General features: G+C 37.3%; 1 protein-coding gene, 1 long non-coding RNA gene and 1 other non-coding gene across 3 annotated transcripts in view; 1 reads left to right on the top strand and 2 right to left on the bottom strand.

The window, feature by feature from the left end:
- The window catches only part of LOC126968774 (uncharacterized), a 384,859-nt gene that overhangs the window by 125,349 nt on the left and 235,492 nt on the right, over positions 1-24,018 (top strand). The window lies entirely within an intron of this gene.
- On the bottom strand, positions 231-13,683 carry LOC126968740 (epidermal retinol dehydrogenase 2-like). Its single transcript, XM_050813850.1, has 5 exons — positions 13,537-13,683; positions 6,165-6,342; positions 1,428-1,613; positions 1,150-1,332; positions 231-395 (listed from the first exon to the last, which is right to left on the bottom strand). Exons 1-5 carry the CDS (start codon positions 13,653-13,655, stop codon positions 315-317), a joined length of 747 nt encoding a protein of 248 aa, XP_050669807.1. The 5' UTR covers positions 13,656-13,683; the 3' UTR covers positions 231-314.
- LOC126968861 (U2 spliceosomal RNA) lies at positions 22,182-22,374 on the bottom strand. Its single transcript, XR_007730311.1, has one exon. It is a non-coding gene; the product is annotated as a U2 spliceosomal RNA (small nuclear RNA).

Here is a 24,018-nt window from a genome sequence, read left to right as displayed (position 1 = left end):
ATCTTAAAATTTCACTCTCTCACTCTCATCATTTTCCATAACGCGCCTTAAGAAGTATATCTGCAATACACTTTTTTGGACATAATGTATTTATTATCAGGTTAAAATCATGTTCTTCTTCTTCAATAAAGAAGTATTACTTCAAAAGTTAATATTACATTATAAGCCCTAACGCTTAAACGAAACTTACGCGGACAAAGTCACGGGCTCGTGCCCAATAAAACACAGAGCACTGCAAAAGTATATAATTATAATAACAAGAACCTTATGCAAAAATAATCTCACTTTATAATGACAAAACGTTTAGCTTCAGTTTAGCCGTGAGCATCAACTCCAGCGTCAATGAAATCCATCCAGGTGCAGCCAGCTTCGAGTGGCAACAGACGGTATATGTACTGCAACGAAAACAAATGCTAAAGTGTTCTTTTTTACGAAAATAAGGGACGAGACGATCAGGACGTTCAGCTGATGGTAATTGATATGCCTTTCTTGAAAATCCCAACAATTCTGAGCGGCGCTACAATTGCGCTCGTCGCCTTGAGACATAAGATAAGTTAAGTCTCATTTGCCCAGTAATGTCACTAGCTACGGCGCTCTTTAAACCGAAATTCAGTAATGTTTACACGTTATTGCTTCACGGCAGAAATAGGCACCGTTGGTGTATCCATAATCTAGCCGGCATCCTGTGCAAAGGAGTCTCCGCCTTTAAGGTACGCTCTTTTCATGAAGGTCCCTCAGTTGTATCGGTTCGGAAAAACAGCAGCCGGTAATTGATTCCACAAAGTGGCTGGGCGAGGCACGAAATTTCTCGCAAAACGCGCGGTTTTGGGATGCCAGACGTCAATGCGGGTGGTATTTTGCCTTTTGACGTAGTGTCCGGTGGTGGAATTGAGCCGTTGGAATCAACCCAAAAGCTTCTCAGCGGTATTTCGATTCTTGTAATATTTAGAAGAATTTTGAGTTGTTATCAAATTACTAGATCAGACAAATGATTAAATGGAGAAAAATCAAACTGCATTTATTTGAAGATCAATAGAATTTCTGTACAGATACACGTGGAGCATAGTAAAATTCGCAGGAAACAGCTGCTTTTAAATATTATTATGTTAGATTGACAACTCGTCATAATTAATGTATATAAGCGCTTACTCTGTTGAGATAATGCAAGTCCTGTGGGATACTGATCTCTGTGTACTCTCTCCTCATTGCGTTGATGATGATATCGGCTGCTTCACCGGGCTCCACCACCTTCATCAGATTCTTGAACCTGATGCGAGGTTTCTTACAGAGGCCAGTGTTGATGATGTAGGGGAATATTGTAGTCAGCTTTATCTGAGTGTCATGAGAAATTTTGGATTAATTGATATAGTCATTATTTCAAGCAAGACAAATAAATGAATTTGAGAAGAAACACATATTTTACATACTCCACTGAGATCCCTAGGGTCGCTCCGCAGCTCCACAGCAAGGCTGTCCATGATACCTTTGACTGCGTACTTGGAGCCGCAGTACGGAACCAGGTTCTTGATACCCTGGAGACCAGCCATCGATGACATTGCCACTATGTGGCCATAGTTCCTCTGCACCATTACCGGTAAGAACGCTTGAATCATCTATAATTTCAACATTATATTTTTAACTTCCCACTAAGAAAATTGAAAAATTTCATTAATTGGGAAGTTATGGGTTACCAATTATTATTATATTATTGGTTATAAATTCCGTAGTAGAATTATCATCAAATCACACGACATCGCGTCGTTCTGAGGTCCCACGAAGCTTTTCCACAGCTTTGTAGTACGTGGAAGAAAGCTCCTTGAAAACCGCACTGTGGAGGACCGCCACACATCTAGATGGTGGGGTGATATCCTAACTTGTGGCGTGTCGTGCGAAGGTGAAGCCTCCCTGACTACTCTCGTCACCATGTCTGTATGTATGTGTGTGTGTTTGAAAGTATGTTTGACATATTCCATTGCGGTTGGCGCCGCCATTCGAAAGGGCTTGGCCAAACTTAGATGATAATCAGCTTTTAAGATAAAAAACCCACGGCGTTCGCTGCCAAGTCAAAATCGGTTGATTCGTTCGAGAGACATCGTGAACGAAAGAAAACTGAAAAAAGTGTTTTTTAGGGATTACTCCGAAATTCTTAGTTCGATCAATTCAAACTTAACTGCGGTTGTTTATGAGGCTGCGTCGAATGCCGCCAACCGAGTGATAATCGGTTAATGCATTCAAAAGTTATTGCGGATTCAAAATTCAATAAATAGTATTCTATGAAACTTCAATCAGACCTTTGAGCTCGAAGAACTTACCGTTGCTAATATGTCGGCATAGGCTATGGTCTCGTAATTATTCTTCATATGGGCGGCAATAATGTAATCACTCAGCAATCAATCAAATCAAATGTGATCTAAATAAAATTAGCTATCATTTATAAAAAAAAATGCACCAACCTACAATTTTATTCGTTTATATGCGAAAAGTACGATGGGTGTTTAGTAAATATAGCGTGGGCTGAAAAGTTCGTAGGCTAACACATAGATGGCGTTACTAGAATTAAATTCATATGATTTTTGGTTAGTACTAAAAGCGGCTATACACGACACTAAAATCAGTGGCGATATCGGGACAGTGCTAGTGGGTATGAAATCGCCTATTCTCTACACACGTCGCTGGCAGTCAGTACGTAACCGACCGTGCAACAGACTGCTCGTTGATCCGAGATGCCGCCGACACTCTCAAAGCAGCAAAAAATAGGCATTGTCTTGGCACTTACTATGGTGCCACCTAACCAGCGACGAAAAAGGAGGACCTGGGTTAAAAACTGGTTGATGAAACGTCATGAATTAAGCCACATGAACGTGATGAGACATTTAGAAGCAGATGAGTTCAGAAACTTTTTAAGAATGGATTCTGAGTGTTTTGAAGAGCTCCTCAATATGGTGACACCATTAATACAAAAACAGGATACCGTAATGCGAGAATCCATAAGTCCGAGAGAACGACTTGCAGTTACTTAACGTTTTCTAGCAACTGGACAAAGCTATGAGGATTTAAAATTCAGTGCCGTAATATCGCCGCAACTTATGTCCACAATGATTCCAGAGACATGCTCCGCTATCTATAAATGTTTGAAACACTTCATTAAGCTAAGTAGACTAAATTCTTATAGAATAATTAAAAACACCAATTAAAAACCATTTTTTCATTTATTTAAAAAAATATAAGGTATGTATTAATATTATTTACTTGTGTTCTTTTTTTTTGAAGATCAAAAAATCCTTCATATCTGCGCCAGTTCCTATTTTAATTGTTGTATCACTAAATGTACAGTTTGGAAATTCAGTGTTCGACGATGAAGAATACGGCTGCGAAGATGTTTGAGGGGATTGTGGTGTCATATAATGGGATGGTTGAGGAGAAGGTTGTACCGTAAGCTTTTGCTGCATACCATATGAAAATATAGCCCTCCTCTTGTAGCTGTAAATATTAGCTATAAGTGGCGAATCTCTATAGCCTTTTCACAGATTCTACATAATCTTACCTTTTTCAGCTCTCTTCCATACGTAGTACGCATATTTTCAGGCTTTTTCTTAAAGTCCGCCAGTGTTGTGTTTTTGCCGGTCTCTTCATTAAAAAGTTGCAATAGCATTCTGAATACCTCCTGTCTCATGTCGCGGTTGAAGTATTCTTTGTGTTTTTTATCCCACAAATAAGATAATTCCCTGATGAGATCAATTGTTTTTGTCCACGCTTCTCGCTCCTTCGCCATGTTTTCGCGCGAAACAAAGAGTATAACCTGCTACAGGAAATAAAATAAATGGCGCGAAATAACTCGGACCAGCGCAAGCTCGTCGTATCGCCGTAGCACTCGCGCGCATACTGATAAAAATCAGTCCCGATTCCGCTACACACGCGCCGACCACGCTCCCTAGACGATAATCGTCCCTAAATCGTGAGTTCGCCCGAAGCGATTTTTGAATTAGGGTAAACAATAAAATTTCTGTTACGATTTGTCTATACACGTGCCGATTTAAAGTACGATCTAGGGACCACCCCGATATAGCCACTGATTTAAGTGTCGTGTATAGCCGTCATAACCTTTCAAACACAAGTGTATAAATATTACAACTTCCGGTCAATTAGTTCGTGAGAAATAGCATTTTTAAGTGAAGTAACTTTTTTTTTCTCTGTTTAAAAATGGATAAGAAAGAATTTCGTGTGTTAATTAAATTTTTAAACATTTCTTTTTGACGAAAAAAAAATATCGTTGGAGCCAAGACTTGGCTTGATATGCATTATGCGGACTCTGCACCAAAAAATCAACGGTTGAGAAGTGGTTTCCTGTGTTTAAAAGAGGTGAAATGAGCATCGAAGACGATGCGCGTCGTGGACGCCCCAAAGAGGCAGTTTCCGAAGAAAACATAATAAAAGTGCACAAAATAATTTTAAATCATCATAAAATGAAGTTGATCGAGGTATCTGAGATTAAGGAAAAAAGAACGTGCTCGACATATCGAGCCTCAATATTTGGACATGCGAAAACTCTATGCAAAGTGGGTGCTCACAATCGATCAAAAACAGCAACGTATTGATGATTCGCAGCAATGTTTAGTGATATTAAATCGTAATAAAGATGAATTTATCCGTCGATATATCACAATAGACGAAACATGGCTCCATCACTACATTCCAAAGTCAAATCGACAGTCGGTCGAGTGGACTATACGCGATGAACCAATTCCAAAGCGAGCAAAGTCACAACAGTCGGCTAAGAAAGTTATGGCATGAGTATTCTGGGACACACGTGGTATGATGATGATAGATTTATTCAAACAAAACTATATTCAAAAATACTAATATTATTAATAATTACATAAAATTAAAACAATCACTACGGGGAAGCGTACCAAGAATACTGGCAGCATTTCCACGTTGGATAGTTAGGCTGATCCGTTAACCGAAATAGCTGCCAACACTGGGGTTGCCCTTTTAAGGCGAGAAGTACATTATCCGCGCCTGGGCCCCACCGGCCAAGTGTCTCGACACCAAATGGCTCAAAGATGTAATAAGACTCATTGAGACCGACATATTTGCGACGCTTGCTGTCTTCGTCAGTCGAAGCAGCAGCCCTGGCACCAGCTGATGTAACTTGGACATGGGAGGAGCTAGAGTGTCGACGCGGTAAAATATTCAATGATTACCGCGAAAAGGGCCAGACCATCAACGGCGACTATTATACAGCGTTATTAGAGCGTTTAGGGGATGAAATCGCGAAAAAACGGCCTCATTCGAAGAAGAAAGAAGTTCTGTTCCATCAAGACAATGCGCCGTGTCACAAATCAATGAAAACGATGGCAAAATTTCACGAATTAGGCTACGAATTGCTTCTCTATCCACCATATTCTCCAAATCTGGCTCCCAGTGACTTTTTTTTGTTTGCAGACCTCAAAAGAATACTCGCTGAAAAAAAATCAGCGCTGATGAAGTGGTAATAGCCACAACTAAGGCCTATTTTATGGTTAAGGAGAAATCTTATTTTAATAAAGGGTTGGAAAAATTGTGTGACCAAAATCGATGTATCGCCCTCGAAGGCAACTAACTATATTGAACAAAAAAAAATATTAAAAAATATGTTTTACTGTATTAGCCTACGAACTTTTCAGCCCACCTGTTACAAAGGATTAGCTGCACTGTTTGGTACCAAAAAACGTAAATAAAAGCCTGTGATGCTGGATTATCTTTACGTTACGCCATTGAACGTTTTGATAAATGATACGACTTTAAACGAAAGAAAAATAAATAAAAGTTTAAAAAAACTAAAAAATACGCTAATTTTAATTAAAAATAGTGTAAGAAAAAATGATTTTATTGTAAAAAAAGCGCGGGGTGCATGGTATCAATAGTTATAAATATTTTATGAACAGATATGAGTAGAAGGGTTATTTTGATAATATCCTGAAAAGCAACCCAAGCTTTTTTACAATAAAATCATTTCTTCTTACAGTATTTTAAATTGAAATTTATTAAGATTTATTTTACATTTATTTTTGTTATATTAAACTGCCATCGGTGCTTAATAAGTATGCAAAGTTTCGAGTTAATCCGACGTTTTGAAGGGGGTCAAAATCATGTTCAAAGATTCCGTATTAAAAGGAACAAACCCAAATGTTAGCATTGATGTTGAGCTTGTTCATCAGTGTGATCTCCTGTTCGGTCTGCTGCAGAACCGGGTTGCAGGGCATCATGCCCGCGTTGTTTACCAGCACTGCCACGTCTCCCACCTCCTTCCGGACCCGCTCTGCCAACTGCATCACCGCTGACCGCTCTGTCACGTCACATCTGTAACGGTTCAGTTGACACTTGGAAAGTGAAATCTCTAGTTTGGGTATCTGTTATTACTTATTACCCCAATATATCAGATGAATAATAACATATATTGGTGATGAATCTCGTATCATGTTCAAGATGAAATACCCTCATTTTAGTCCAACTTGATCAATGAGCGATGTTACATTTTTATGTAAACACTAGCCGTTACCGCCTGCTTCGCTGGCGAATTTTAAAAGGAAATAAATTAATGAAGGAACGATGGAAATCTAGGATAAATTTCGCATCGAATGGTGGTAGTTTCATGTCGATACGATCAGTGGTTTAGGCGTGAAAGAGCCTCAAACAAAGACCATTTTCATTGTATAAATAAAGATTACTTTAAGGAAAATTTTTAACGAACGGTTTTATAGTTTTGCTGTGACATTATTTAATTACAAGAGCAGGGATAACTGAAAAAAGTATTGTAATGATTAAACCTCTACAAATTTCGATATAAGGTTTTAAGATTAAAAAAAAAATGATTTTTTTATACCTGTATGCATTTGTTTAGGTGAAGCGAAGGGCACCGGTCACCGTCTAATATAGGATCTATTGTAATTATAAAAAATGTACGAATTTCTGAACAAGTTCGTAATATGTTCGTTCGAGTTCGTGTGGTACGCTGTTTTTTGTTTCTTTATCACATATAATAATATCATTTGCTGCTCAAAAAATGTATTCGTAGTATATATGGAGTTCATGTAAAGACTTATTTAACGAGTTAAATATTTTGACATTGTCCAATATTTGAAGCGTGTAAATTTGTTAAACAAAATAATCATTTATTTAAAAGGGCCATTGAATTTAATCCTCGTTCAACCAGATTACTGGATAGACTGGTTTATGGCCACTGTCCCAGAACAACATTATACCTAAATAGTTGCTACGCAATGTGTACAAAATTATTTAATCATCTACCTCTAGAAATAAAAAACTTACCACAGATACGATTTAATGGACTCCTGTTTAAATAATTATTCGATAAAAAAATATAGTGATAAGGATTTTTTTTAAATTTTATGTAAACTTTTGCATGCTAATTTTTTTTTTTTTTTTTTTTTATGGAATAGGAGGACAAACGAGCGTACGGGTCACCTGGTGTTAAGTGATCACCGCCGCCCACATTCTCTTGCAACACCAGAGGAATCACAAGAGCGTTGCCGGCCTTTAAGGAAGGTGTACGCGCTTTTTTTGAAGGTACCCATGTCGTATCGTCCCCGAAACACCGCACAAGGAAGCTCATTCCACAGCTTTGTAGTACGAGGGAGAAAGCTTCTTGAAAACCGCACTGTGGAGGACCGCCACACATCCAGATGGTGGGGATGATATCCTAACTTGTGGCGTGTCGTGCGATGGTGAAATTCGGCGGCAGGAATCAGGTTAAACAGCTCTTCGGAACACTCCCCGTGATAAATGCGGTAGAAGACACACAATGAAGCGACGTCTCTACGCAACGCCAAGTGATCCAGCCGTTCACAGAGCACTGAGTCCCCGACAATTCGAGCTGCTCTACGTTGCACGCGGTCAAATGGATCGAGCAGATACTGGGGTGCACCAGACCAGAGATGACAGCAATACTCCATGTGTGGCCGGACCTGCGCTTTGTAGAGCGCTAGAATGTGGGCCGGCTTGAAGTATTGCCGTGCTCTATTGATGACGCCCAGCTTCTTCGAAGCCAATTTGGCTTTGCCTTCCAGATGGCCATGGAATTGGCAATCGCTCGAGATTTCGAGACCCAGTATTCCGATACTAGGCGCGGCTTTAAGAGAAGTGTTCTCGAAGAGCGGTGATACGACAAATGAGGTTTTTTTAGTGGTAAACGCGCAAACTTGAGTCTTCTGGGGGTTAAATTGGACAAGGTTCAATTTACCCCATTCCGCGACCTTCTCGAGAGAGGACTCGATAGAAGACACAAGTTTCTCCCGGCACTGGTCGACGATTTCCCGAGAGAGACCTGCATGGCCCGTGTATACGGCATCACCAGTGCTGTCATCTGCATAGCAATGCATGTTGGAGGTGTCCAACATATCATTGATATGCAGAAGAAACAACGTAGGAGATAGCACACAGCCTTGGGGCACTCCAGCATTCACGGGCTTCGGGTTCGAGCAATATCCGTCGACAACGACCTGTATGCTACGCCCAGTGAGGAAGCTGGAGGTCCACTTGCACAAGCTCTCGGGAAGCCCAAATGATGGAAGTTTTGAGAGCGCCTTGTGCCATACACGATCAAAGGCCTTCGCTATATCCAGGCTAACTGCCAGGCCTTCCCCCTTGCTTTCAATAGCCGCCGCCCATCTATGTGTTAGGTATACCAGAAGATCACCTGCCGACCGTCCATGGCGAAACCCGTACTGTCGGTCGTTAATCAACTGGTGACCCTCTAGGTATACTAAAAGCTGGTGGCTAATTATGCTCTCCATGATTTTGGAGAGCAGGGAGGTGATAGCAATAGGCCTTTAGTTCGCCGGATCCGAACTGTCTCCTTTTTTTTGGATCGGATGGACAAGGGCTGACTTCCATGAGTCAGGGACTACGCCTTTGGAATAAGAGTGCCGGAATAAACTCGTTAGCACCGGCGTCAACTCAGGGGCACACATTCTAAGCACGATTGGAGAAATGCCATCCGGCCCGCTCGACTTCCTGACGTCCAACGAAAACAGAGCTCGCCTAACAGTTTTCTGTCTGAACTGTACTTCAGGCATACAGCTCTGACACCGCGGGATGGTCGGCGGTGTTTTTCCGTTGTCGTCAAGAGTCGAGTTGGAGGCGAAAAGAGCGCACAGGAGCTCGGCTTTCTCTTTTGCCGTATGGGCCAGGGTGTCATTCCTCATGTGCAACGGCGGCATGGACGGCTGGTTGAAGTTACCAAGAGCAGCTTTCGACAACGACCAGAACTTGCGTGTTCCGGTCGGGTAACTGGAAAGCTGCTCGCCGATTTTGACGACGTGCTTAGACTTCGCACGGGCGATTTGCCGCTTAAAAAATCTGGAGGCACGGTTATATTTCCTCTTAAGAACTTTGCAGTTCGGATCCTTTGTGCCCAGCGCCGCAACCCAAGTTCGATACGCCTGTTTTTTGCAGTCAGATGCTGCTTTAACTGACGCATCGAACCAGGGCTGTGATATGCCACCGATCGGTACTACAGAGCTTGGTATAAAAATATCCATGCCCTGCAGTATCACATCGCCTACTGCAATGGCGCAGGCACTAGGATCACCCGAAGAGAAACAAACCTTGCCAAGGGTAGGATGCAAAAAAGGAACGCATCCTATCCCAATCTGCTGACTTGTAGTGCCAAACGCAGCGGGTCGCTGGTGGTCTGCGACGTTGGCGTCGGATAGGCACTACACTCCTGACCAGGCAATGGTCGGACGTTCCAAGAGGGGCGTCGACAAAGACCTGGTAACCATCGGGATGTGTAGTCAGCAGAAGATCTAATAAGGACGGCATGTGGCTATCCACATCCGGGAGCCGCGTTGGCGACTCAACCAATTGGGACAGACCATACGCCAATGCAAAATTATGCACAGATCGCCCTGCGTAGTCTGTGGTACGTGATCCAAGCCATTCGGCATTGTGCCCGTTGAAATCACCCAAGACCACGATTTCAGCGGAGGGGATCTGTGCAAGCACGACGTCAATTGCAGCTTGAACGCAGCCCATGAGATGATCGGTTTCTGCGTTACCACTATGGGACCTGTAGACACACGCATAGATACGGACGCGGTCGACTAAATCAACGCGGAGCCAGAGAGTAGACAGGTCCCTACCCTCAAAATTGCCGAGACGGCGACAGCAGATATCCTCCCTAACGTACACACATACCCCGGCATGAGGCAAAAAGTTGTGCTCAATTTTGTACCCGGGGTACGTTAAATATGACGTATCGCTAGGTCGAGATATCTGCGTCTCCGTAAGGAAACACAAGGCCGGCTGCGCCGTCTCAAGGTGGTGGTGGACGGCGATTAAATTGGAGTGAATTCCCCTGATATTGCAAAAGTCCACGTTGAGCGTGGAGCGGGGTGCCGTGGTGTTACTGCCTCGTTTGTCCTCGGTCATGCGCGGTTCTGTGCCCACCCCAGAATACGAAGGGCGGCCCGAGCGAGAGTGCTCGGGGAGGGATTCTCCGGCTCTGGTAGAGCTGGTACCCTCCTGGGGTAATATCTTTTTACGGACCGCTCTCATAATTTGTGAGGGGGGGGGGGGAAGGGATGGCCTCCGGTCCTCGACACTAACCTATGCGAAACATAGCGGCACTAGGCCGCTACTTCACGCCGGTATTCTGTGCGAGTGTGGTAATTAACCCGGACGAGTCTGGCCCGATTGTGCTGACGTCATAAGACGGCAGCGTGACTCTCCCACTTCTAAAAAGCCCTTAGTCGCCTCTTACGACACCCACGGGCCTGGGACTCCCCTATTCTTTTTACGCCCCGGAGAAAGTACAGGGCAAAGTAAAAAGAAAGTAAGAAAGTAATTTAAATTAGAAGAATAGAAGACACTACAATAAATTTAAGATGTATACTGTTTTCGGCGCAATAAATAAATTCCATTTCATAAATAAAAAAATTGAAATTTAAAAAATGTATATATTATTAACAAAAAAATTAATCTACTCACCTACGAGTTCTGAAAGGCCCAACGTGGGACTAGCAACTGTCAGTGCCTACGCTAGCGCACGGCTACTAGATTACTTGGTTATTCCGAAATGATATATGGAAAATTTACTAATTTTAACTTTTTACTTTATGATAACGGTTAAGTAGGTCTAATCGTGCATTTATATTAGTGATGCAACGGAAGTGTCTTAGCGGAAGCAGAAACGGAAACAGATGTCAAAAGTAAATTTTAGCAGAAAGCGGATGCAGAAACGGAAATGTAAATAATATGTTCTAAGTGAAAATATAATTTTCAAATATATGTCTTTTTAAAGTATCAAATACACCAAATCTAGATTAGAAATAGATATATTAGAAATCTACTATAGAAAACAATATTGCAAATTTGCAACTGAACATTTTATTAATATTCAAAATCAAGTAGTGGTTAGTTATATTTCATGAAAAGTAATTTGGCCGCTTTTACAAATAACAATCTGTTCCGGTGTTCTTCGTATATTAATATTTAAAAAAAAAGCCCGCTGAGTTTATTGCGCCCATTCTTCTCAGGTCTGAGGCAGTTTTTGACGTTCAAAAAGTGATTTTAAATCTTATTTTGAATAAAAATATTTGAATTTGAATATAAGACCAGCTCCGCCAAATAATTGCTCACTGGCGACGCTGCAAGGGGGTACCGACAAATATTGGCGAACTAATGGCAGCCGTCGTAAACTTCCGATTGTATCTCCGTTATAGAAATAGCGGAAACAGAAGCAGAAACGAATGTTAAAAAGCGCGCGGAACTTCCGCACTTGCGGAAACAGAAACAGAGATAGAGATAGATTTAGATTTTATAATAAGCTTCCTGAGAACATTATGGAAATGTCCCTCAACAAGTTCAAAGCCTATATTAAACATAAACTTATGGAAAAATCATATTACAATTTAAACGATTATTCAGATGATAAGAAAGTATGGGTATGAATTGCTCTAAAAGATTTGAGCTATAGTTACCCTTAATTAAATATAATAGTATTTATAATTATGAATAATTTTTGAAAAATTGATAATTTATACTAAAAGCAAAATGGTCAATTTATGAGTAGAGGTGTTTAGTGAGTGTTGTTGAATATATTTTAGATGAACATTCTTGTTTTTTGTTATTTGGTTGAGTTCCTGTGACAGTTTTCATCATGCTCGCTTAAATGTCACTGCTTGTGGCGGCGACGTGGGACGGGTCGTTCCCTTCCCTAAAATATGGTCGAGGGAGGCGATGGCTGGCCCATGCGTCATGCTCATGAACGGGCGCTGCTTGCGGTGGCAGGATGATCCTCTAGCCGGTAACTCTACCTCATGGTTTTAAAATAAAAAAAAATACATTTTTTATAATTGCTAATAAAATGGTCGCTAAATACCTTTATTTATTTACGGTGTGTGTGAATTGATGCATCAACTGTACCATGCCTGGTATTATTGTTGATACAGTAGTAGTCGGCCGTGAATGTGCTCAATAGCTCTTGTTTTTTACGTATTAATTTACATTTTAAATTTTTTTTTGAGTATTTGTAATTTGAGTATTATTGCTGCATCACTTTACATATATTGTAATTGAAATGATTTGTGAGTGATTGCCACAAAGAGTTTCTTGCCACTTCTTATTAAAGCTCAACCCTCAAAGGAGGTGGATATAAAAAGAAAAGGCATTTCCTTGACCTGCCTGAATAAGGTGATTTTGATTAGATTACCCTAAAGGATTGAGCTTTTGATTATTGTTAGTAAAAATATATTATTAATTACAAGTTTAAGCAGAATCGTCAAATTGTAAGTAGAGGTATTTGGTGAGTATTGCATGATATGTAGGATTATATGGATGTATTAGGATTATTTTATTGTTGTTTGCTGAGTTCTCGTAACAGGTTTCATCATGCTCGCTTAAATGTCACTGCTTGTGGCGGCGACATGGGACGGGTCGTCCCCATCCCTAAAATATGGCTGGCTCATGCGTCATGCTCGTGAACGGGCGCTGCTTGTGGTGGCGGGTGATTCTGTTGCCCGGGACTCGGTTTCAGATTCTTAAAAGTTATTGTGTATATATATGTATATGGATATATACATGTTTATTTATTTATAATCGCTTATAAAATGCTCACAGAATACCTTTATTGATTTATGGTGTATGTGGATGATGCAGCTACTGTACTCAATAACTTTTGTATAAATTTACAATTATTTTTTTGACTTACTCGTGTAAGACATTGACTATTTGACGTTTGAGTGTGTTTGTTGCATCATTTCACATATTATATTGTAATTGAAATGATCTGTAAATCTTGATATAAAAGAGTGGCAATGAGTTTCTTGCTACTTCTTCTCATTAGCTCAACCCTATACGAAGTAGCGGTAGATTCTATAAGAAAAATATTTTTTTTTGACATTTATAAGTGTCATTTTCGTGACCTACTTGTATAAACTGATTTTGATTTGATTTGATTTGATTTGATCCGTTGCATCACTAATTTATATACGGCCTTGTAGCTCCGCGCCACATAAAGACGTCAGTACCTACCGATATTTAAAAGCTTTCTGTTTCCGTGCCTGTATCATTTTGACAGTCTCCTCATTGCTGGTATCGTTAATATCAACACACACGACGGTGGCACCAAGTGCTGCAAACCGAATCGCCATCTCCTTACCAATCCCATGACCTGTTCCACTTATCTGAAAACCATAAAATTATGACAATTATTTATATTTTTAAAGTAATTAATACACAATAAAAATTTGAAATTATTTCAAAGAGGGATATGATATTATATTATGAGAGTTATCACTTTAAAAACATATCGAAATGTTTAGATTTACAAGAGTGACGTCTCAACTTCCTGTAAAGTAGATCCTGTTGATGAAGCCACAACCTGAGAGTTGAACAAAGCATACAATATTTTATGACGATACGTCAATCGAACTGTTAGCTCAGTTAGCGGAACACTCGCACACAACGCGAGAGGTCACGCGTTCGAGTCCCGCATCGTTCATAAAATTTTGTTGTCAAATTGTAACATGTAGGTGAGAGATCAAATTTTATCTGCGAATAATTTGTTTTTTATTATTTATGACTTGGGACTTGCATACTTCTGCAGTCTGCTGAGCAAGTCGCATTGACAATGGACTTTCCAATAGGATTTATAGCATCATTATAGACCCATTAATCAGAGGTGTAGAAATATTCATTGTTTACATATTTTGCTTAAATACTGCAATATATATAACAAAGGTAGATATTTAATTTGAATTTAATAGTGAGTCAGAGGCGTAGAAATGAAAGAAAAGAGATTTAAAGAGCTCCAAATTACAAACAAAACTCATTCTTCTCAAGAGCATCTCACTACATAAATAATCTTAAAGGCTTTCCTGATTTTGACCTGTTTAATTCACCCACAAATTCTATCAGATCAAAAATGAATAAAAACTGGTTTAATGTGTTTTCCTAACTGTTAATATATAATAATTGAATGTAGTGTTAAAATTCTCTTTGAACATAATAAATGTAATACCTATGTAATTATTAACATATTTTATATAATACTTGTATAAAAAAAAGATGTACCTGTATTATGCTATGTGTTATTAGAAACAATATGCGAAAACTATTAAATGGTGTAAAATGTTCTCACTATTATGTAGTAATTAAGTTATTGTAACACTGTAAGTTTTCCAAATAAAATAAAATAAAGAAAATTATGTATTCCAAACACAAATCACATCTACGGAGAATAATGCTAATTAACTCAATAACTAATATAATAACTGTATTGCCAGATAATCTAGAAAATGTATATAAAGCTTTAAGAACATATTGTACAGTTTTACTGAATAAGATAATTTAGAATTTATTATTTTAATATAGCGTAGAAATCGCGAGGGCCAACTTATCCAGATAAGATCTTTAGGGGTTTTCTAAGTGTTTAGTTATATAATTATTTTTATTTATTTTAAGTATATTTTTATTTTGAACAATAAATGAAAAAGCTCTAAAATATCATAATCGTAATACCTTCAAAATATAGACTAATTGAACGTTTCCTTCAAGGTCAATCCTCAGAAATTCAAGCCTTAGTAATAAGTCCATGATTTAGTGGGTTTTTATGTCTTGTTCTTCTGTACTTACCCTCAGTTGCAACGCTTAAAAAAATATAACATTCGAAATTCAACTAGTTCCAATTAGCTAGAAGTGCAAAACTTTTAGTGTGTACCATGTATTTCTTATTTTTTTTTTAATTTTAAAGATGCATGTTCTATTCGCCCTTCTTGAGGTGAGGACAGAATAAGTCAGTTTGGCACTTTCCTGACACTGTGATAGTTATAGCACAGTATATATTACCCATATAGGAAAAAGCCGTAAGGTAAGGTAAGATACCTTCAAAAAAAGCGCATACACCTTCCTTAAAGGCCGACAATGCTCCTGTGATTCCTCTGGAGTTGCAAAATAATGTGAGCGGCGGGGATCACTTAACACCAGATGATCCGTTCGTTTTTCCTCCTTTTCCATACAAAAAAGGGAAATCGGCGTTCGAACATCTCTCGCCCGCAGATGCAGGTCTCAAGAAGGCCCCTATAATAGAAATACGGTGACTCACTTAATATTGGCGCCGTAGCTAGTGAAATTAATGGGCAAATGAGACTTGACATCTTATGTCTCAAGGTGACGATCGCAGTTGTAGTGCCACTCAGAATGTTTGGGTTTTTTAATAATCCTAATAAGCGGCACTGCATTGTAATAGGCAGGGCGTATCAATTCACATCAGCTGAACGTCCTGCTCATCTCATCCCTAATTTTCATAAAAAATAACTACTAACATTATTTTCATGGTAAATATTCTACTATCCACACAAAAATGCATATATTTTCAAACTACTTACTACCAGTGACTTAATGTTCGTTCGGATTAATTCAGCTTGAAATAATCGAGTCAGCGTAATCAGTCAGATTACGGAAATCCTATCTAAAATGAAATCCCTACTAATATTATAAATGTGAATGTAAGTTTGTTTGTTGAAACCACTGAACCTATTTTGATGAAATTTATTACAGATATAGACAAGAGCTTGGGAAAGGACATATGCTACCTATTATCGCGAATAAAAGGCTTGGCGTGGTTGAAATAGGGGGTGGAAGTTTGTATGAAAGTTCGTCACTATCGAATATAACACCATGAAAATTTGTATTTAGGCACTTGATAAAAATAAATAAATATTTGATCTAGCGTTTTTAAAATTTAGACCTGTGTATGATGAAACAGGGGGATGGAAGATCTATAGTTGGTAGCTTTTGAAAATGTATTAAGCACAGCTTTTGTTGTGTATTATTTACAAAGTATATTAAAAAATAAAAAATGATGAGAGTTGGGTATGGCAGAAGAAGCATAAAAAAAGAATTAAGATGCGATCACTGCGTAGTATGTGTGGGGTGAGACTGACTGATACAACTCCGAATGCGGTAATACGAGCGCGAGAAAGAATGACGCATCAAATATATAAGGCAAGTGTGTGTGGGCAAGTCGGTCGCGGGAGACCTCGTAGAACATTCGTCGACCAAATTGGGGACGTTTTGAGAAAAGGAGAGGTCCGAAGCACCCGCAGCCGGCGAGCATGTATGAATGTAGAGGAAGTGCGTGAGGTTTGTAAGGATAGAAGCAAATGGCATTCTATTATCTCTGCCTACTTCGGCGGGAACAAGTCGTGAGTTTTGTATGTATGTATGTAAAAGATTATGCCTATAGTAACTATTGCACGCGCACGAAGTTTTTGGTAACACCTAGTTTTATTCTAAAAACTAGTCAACCCGACAGACGCTGTTCTGTCAAAAGAAAAAAAAAAATATGGAAGTATTCGGGAATAATGTAGTCTAAGGACATCGGAAATGTGTAATGAATTTATTGAGTTAAATAATAAAACTGAATTAAATAAAATACTGAATTATTATATAATATTATGTAGAAATAAAATGAAAAGGATTAATATCGTGTTTTTGTAAACAGCTTTTATTATCAAATTTATAGTTGACAATTTTTTGAATTATTAAAATGGATATAATATAATATATATATAATAATTAAAAAAAAATACTGTTTTATAGAAATTAGCCAATATTATTTCGAAACATCAAGAATTATTTCGTAACGTAAGCTCCTTGTTGGTATAATGAAATTGTTTCACAGCAGAATTCTCAAACCGTGCGTCACTTAATTATCTCATAGAAAATATATCCATACAAAACAAATACTGGAAATAAAAATAATTATGGGTCCCAAATCGAAATAAAAAGTATCCTATATCTTAAGTTGGACTAAACTGCACTCCATGAAGTAATCCCTATTTAAATCCATTCATTAGTTTAAGAGTCCATCGCGGACAAACAACGTGTCACGTAATTTATATATAATATCCGGACGACCGAGCCTTGCTCGGATTTTTGAGAATGTACAAAACTTGAACAAAAAAAAAACTAATAGGACATCTGGATTCGAACCGGGGTCTTCTGCTTTCCGGATCACCCAATGTCCCATCTGAGCTATAATAGTCTTGTATATAGTGGCGAAATTTACCATTGCATTCTGTATTGTTATTGTAGCTGTTTCTCATTCAAACATGGATAAAAGCATTTTTTTTAAATTGAAACCTAGCTAGATCGATTTATCACCCCCGAAATCCCCTGCATACTTAATTTTATGAAAATCGTTGGAGCCGTTTCCGAGATTCAGATTATATATATAAGTATATATATATATACAAGAATTGCTCGTTTAAAGATATAAGATTAAAGATTATCCTTTAGTGATAGACATATGCCATCGCGGACTTTTCTATAGGCCTATATACGACACACAATTCCACCGTACATTATTTTGTTATATCTCAAAGACAACGTTTTCGTTGAAAGCTCTCAGAAAGCTTATTTTTTTCCAACACGATATACGATTTTCCTATATATACAAAAACTTAACAAATATTATTTAAAAGCCTGTGAGCGGTCGCTCGATTCCCAATCAGTGGTATCATTAAGAAAGTCATTTATGTTACAGTAACCTTTACCACACAAACGTATTTTATCAATTCTTTTAAATTTCCTAATACCTTTGTTTTGAAAATTTTCTGGGATCTTTAATATACAACGTCCCACAAAAGTCGTACTTTCTCGACTTAGCCGAGCAGTAGGCATAAGTTTATTTTTGTTCCTGGTGTTAAAATAATTGTAATCAGTTATCCTTTATTCATACACGCACTTATAAATTATGTATAATGGTTAATTACATTTACTGAACAAATAGTTAAACTAAATGTAAAAAACAGTTTATTAGGGTCTTCAAACAACCTGCGAAAGAATATTAGAGAGATGCCTAAAACATTAATGCATAAAAAATTAAAATTATGGCTAATAGATAAATGCTTTTATAGTTTAAAAGAATTCTTTAGCCAAAAATATAAGTATTTAAATGTAATTTTTTGAGAGGTACCTACAAACTAATGTTTATTTAATATTATATTACAATTAAAACTATGTAATGTTTATTAGTGACGTATAAATATAAAAATTCCAATATTGACAATCAAATATTTGTATGCCGATATATTGGCGAATTGTGCTGTACACCAAATAATTGTTAACAACAATGTTACCACGATTCATACAAATAAATCATTTCATTTAATTTCATTATTGAGAATCTCTAAATTATGTTCGGCTTCGCGCCGTTCTACGCCGTTTGGAAAATGAGGCAACTATCGGATATAGCAACGGCTAGACTGGTATATTTTGCGTACGGTGGCCGATATTGATAGCATCTTCATTTTGCATAAGAGAGCTAGCTGTTCGCGCTATATACGGTCTTGGAAGTCGAGACTAATCACGAAAATAAATAAATATACCAACAGTGCCATCAGAATATATCTATCATAATATTATAGGAAAAATATGCATAAATACCGGACATAAACATAAAATTGCTATACCCAGTTTTAGAACCACTAAGGCAAATATCATTTTTGGGAAATTCTGGTAGATTTTATAATAAGCTGCCCACGACCATAACAGAATTGCCTGATAAAACATCCAAGACGTATATAAAAACTGTTTTAATGGGAAAATGTTACTATAATATTATGAAATATATTGGGGATAAAGAAGTTTGCGATCCTGTAGCATCCATTGACGTATTTTTAATCACTTACGTGATATACTTTTTGTTGCTTTTGCGCACTTGTGAACATTTTATGACTATTTACAGATGCTTTTTGTAAGTTTACGTAAATATTTTTTTTTATTTCATTTTCATTATTTAAATTAGATAAGTAAAAATATCAATAGATGACTCACATGTCGCGTGTCCTCGTTGAGCTAACAGCAATGCGACTGATAACAGGCCACACTTAATCATATCAGCTCGAAACCACGGCACTGTTTATAAACTTATTTCTGTAGTTTATCGCGGCTGAGTAGGGTTGTCAATTATATTTAAGACGCCAAAAAAGAATAAAAAAAATAATTCTTAATCTCAAGGTCATTTCGTCCTATACTAATCTTTTTCTAATTAAAAATAAAAATCAACTTATCAACTAAAACACTTTTTGCAGGACTAAAACTGTGGGTTTACATTAGATTTTTGCGTAAAAGTTACATTTTTTCCGTAGCCAAATGGCAAAAAACGGTACCCTTATAGATTCGTCATGTCTGTCTGTCCGTCCGTCACAGCAATTTTTTTCCAAAACTATAAGAACTATACTGTTGAAACTTGGTAAGTATATGTATTCTGTGAACCGCATTAACATTTTCGCACAAAAATAAAAAAAAACATAAGTTTTGGGGGTGCATACCCCCTTAGAACTGAAACTCAAAAAGTTTTTTCATCAAATCCATAGTCGTGGGGTATCTATGGATAGGGTTTAAAAAAATTGAGGTTTCTAGTATATTTTTTTTCTAAACTGAATAGTTTCAAAGTGGTAAAATGTGTATGTCCCCTTGTAGCTTTTAAAATAAGAGAATGATAAAACTAAAAAAAATATATGATGTATATTACCATGCAAACTTCCACCGATAATTGGTTTGAACGAGATCTAGTAAGTAGTTTTTTTAATACGTGTAAATGATGAGAGCTAATTTGCGATGTATAATTTTGAGCAAAGGATTTTTGCCTTTTCCATTTAAGTAATATAATATCATTTTCCTTTCTATACAGTAATTATATTATGTTACTTACTGCTACGGAACCCTTCATGGGCTTTTATTATTATTTTAGTTAACCTGACGGTTCAAGACCTTTTTAGATCTCGTTTTCATGGGGACTGGTAGAACACATTTATAATTACCCGCGTTTTAATCCTTTAAAAATTGTTTTAAATGTGTAAGACTGGCGTTAATCAAAGAAAATACTAATAAACTACACTTGAAAAGGATAAAGAAAAAAAGAAAACGATAATATGTATCGCAAGAGTTACACATTCTTGTTGTAATTCAAGTGAGTGTATCCATTGTTTATATAATTTGTTATTCCTGATGTCTTCGCCAGATATAGCCATGAGAATTTTTCCGAAGTGGTGGTAAAACTTTTCACATTCAGAGCCATTTCACCTAATTCCTGCCGCCGAATTCCAACTTCGCACGACACGCCACAAATTAGGATATCATCCCCACCATCTGGATGTGTGGCGGTCCTCTACAGTGCGGTTTTCAAGGAGCTTTCTTCCACGTACTACAAAGCTGTGGAATGAGCTTCCTTGTGCGGTGTTTCCGGGACGATACAACATGGGTACCTTCAAAAAAACACGTACACCTTCCTGAAGGCCGACTACGCTCCTGTGATTCCTCTGGTGTGGAGATCAATATACACCAGGTGAGCCGTACGCTCGCTTGTCCTCTTTTCCATAAAAAAAATCATAAGAGTATTTTCTATGACCTAATTGAATTTGACCTACAAAGATAAGTCACTTCAAGTTCATTTTAAATTAAATTTCATGTACTGCAGCTAATACTACGCCCATGTGGGCGTATTTGAGCCAGTCTCGAACAATGTGTGATGTTGACGTACCAAATGTTCTGTTAAACTTTGCTAATAATTAAAACTAAAATGCCGTTGCGTAGTAAATTTTTGTAAAAAGAATACTACAAGAAATAAGAAAGAAACTGGGATCACATATCATCAATATTTTGTATTTTATTAATTTCAATGTAAAATAACAGTAAGCGTATGTTACAAGATTTGAATGATGCCATTGAGTGTCAAGATGCCACGCACACGAGCATCTAATAGTGGCGGTAATAAAAAAGCTATTGTTCTTAGGTAGTGTGGTATTTAGTTGAAGCGCAGCGGAGACCAATTCAAAATAGGGTAAGCAGAAACCTGGGCTGACCAAAATAATCAGCAATTAAATATCTTGGTCGTGTCGTTAGTTTCTATCTCACAAAAGAGATCAATTCCTCTTAATGTTCTATTCATAGTAGCGTTCAAAATTCAACGGCAGGCAACCATCGAAGTCCCAACAATAGTTAAATTAAACAAAACACACAGACAAACACCACAAATTAGTTAATTAGTAAACATGATTAAGATAGCCATTCAATGCGATAATAAAGTATTAATTCTCAATGGTATTTCGGATTATTATTTTAAATAATCACTTCTCAATTTAATTAATACGTTGTGAACAAAACATGGATTTTGTGATAAACACTGTGATGTAAAAAGTCAGCTGGTTTTTTTACAAGTGGGAGGCTCCTTTGCATAGGATGCCGGCTAGATTATGGGTACCACAACGGCGCCTATGCTGTGAAGCAGTAATGTGTAAGCATTATTGCGTTTCGGTCTGAAGGGCGCCGTAGCTAGTGAGATTACTGGGCAAATGGTAAGTCTACCATAAACCACAAATAATTAATATTTTCATATATTTTAACTAAACTCTCACTAATTAAATATTAATGACTAATTATCATGAAATCAAAATTTTATAACAAATTAATTATTAAATATGTCTAGTGTATTTAGTTTACAAATAAATTGAACAAAACTTTATAACTTAGATAACGTTCTAAATGAATAATAGACTAACGACCTACGTTTTACTAATTATAATATAATAATATTATAAGTTAGTTGTAGTGATACTTGACAAGTTTTGGAGAAAGAGGATCCCATCTTACCATATAGGTTAATTTAAATGTTTATATGGGCCAATCCCGGCGGCACTGCAATGCCGGGCCGACCCGTGACAGGAGTGGAGCGAGCCCCTAACACCCCGTCATTTTACAAAAATCAGTTTAATATACTGGTCCCGCAATGCGGGAACTTTCAGATATTAAGCTGAAAAGAACAGATACTACACTTTGATCTTAGCCAAAAGGCCGAGAAGCGATACCGGTGGTAAAAAAAAAAAAATTTCAAATTCAAGATTTCTATATTTGGTATTAAATACATTTTACAAAATTACTTAAATCTACTTATTAAAGCAATTTACAATTAAGCCTTATATATGTAGGTATCAGAAAACTTATTTCTACAACCCTATCTACGTATTGAGGGATAAAACTTTATTATGCTTAAAAACTAATACATGAGGTTTGTGGGGGGGGGAATCCAGGAAACTGGGAAAACCTGGCTATTTGCTATTGATATAACGTAATATTAATCGTAACCTAACACTTAACCTAACTTAAGACTAATGACTAGAACTTAAAACTAACTTAAAAACTAAGGTAAATAAATACATAGATATGTATACATACATATATAACATAAATATAAGAGGGGGGGGAGGGGGGGATCTTGGGAAAGGGAAAGAGGGAGAGGGAAAACTAAACAAAAAAAAAAAAAAAAAAAAACCGGTGGTAACTCACTAAAACAGGGTCACTAGTTTGCACTAAATACTTATAGCACCTTTTAAATTGGGCCATTAATGTTATCCTGACATCTGACGGAGTCTATATAAACTAACAGGTCTGACTGAAATGCTGAACTATACCAACCATAATTTTAGTAGTAGATTGACAGACGCGATGTCTGGTGGTGATTGATAGTGTCAACTTCCTCTAGATGTCGCTTTTCAGTAATTTTTCTGTTTTGGTCGATTCTTTACGTCATACTTATTTATTTATTTTATTATACACATGTAAGTTTATATATATATATGTTTTAAAGGCAAGCTGTGTTTGCCTATAATTGGTCTGCATCTCTATTTACTTATTATATGAATGTGAATTCTGGTCGTAAATAAGATGGAAACCGGTTGGAAAACCTTATAAATAAATAATGAATATACATTCAGACTTGTGTCAGTTATGCAGACATTATTATTAAATTATATAAGTATTGTATTTTGTATGAATGTCTATTTTTAATGTAAACAACAAAAAAATGTAATAGGTAGGTACATATTTTTTTTCTCCATGCTGCAATTTTGCTCTAAAACCTACATGTTCCTCCAAGCAACGCTGAATTCTTTTTCACTTTTATGAAATTCAGTGCACGGGTACCAGAGATAAGCGTGTATAACCAGTGTTTTTGTGTTCAACTATTCACACAACACACACCCTTCATCATCTATCATCTTCAATAGCTTTTTCGACAATGTACAATGTTTTCCTCTACTGTCACTAGATGGCGCTGTTTCGACGCCATACAAATCGTAGTTAGCTTTCACGCAATCGAATAGGTAAAAAATCTCTCATGTCTAATCTACAGTTTTAGTAAAGCAAGATAGATAGATTTCTTATATTATATAAAATTCTCGTGTCGCGATGTTTGTTACCAAACTCCTCCGAAACTTTGTGTGCATTTTTGCAAATTTGTATGAAATTTTGTGTGCATATCGGGTAGGTCTGAGAATACGTCGTAAAATTTATACCCCATTTTTATACCCCAAAAAATTTTTAAAATATTTTTTTAATATTACTTTATATTGCAATACAACGTTTGCTGGGAAATCTAGTATGATATACATTTGATCTTTTGGTTAACTGTGACGTCATTCACCCGCTAGGGTATTTATTGTTCACTTACGG

Source organism: Leptidea sinapis, chromosome 16 (genome assembly GCF_905404315.1).
Source record: "Leptidea sinapis chromosome 16, ilLepSina1.1, whole genome shotgun sequence".
NCBI classification, from domain to species: domain Eukaryota; kingdom Metazoa; phylum Arthropoda; class Insecta; order Lepidoptera; family Pieridae; genus Leptidea; species Leptidea sinapis.
Note: the sequence above shows the minus strand (reverse complement) of the source record. Positions and strands in the feature narration are given on the sequence as shown.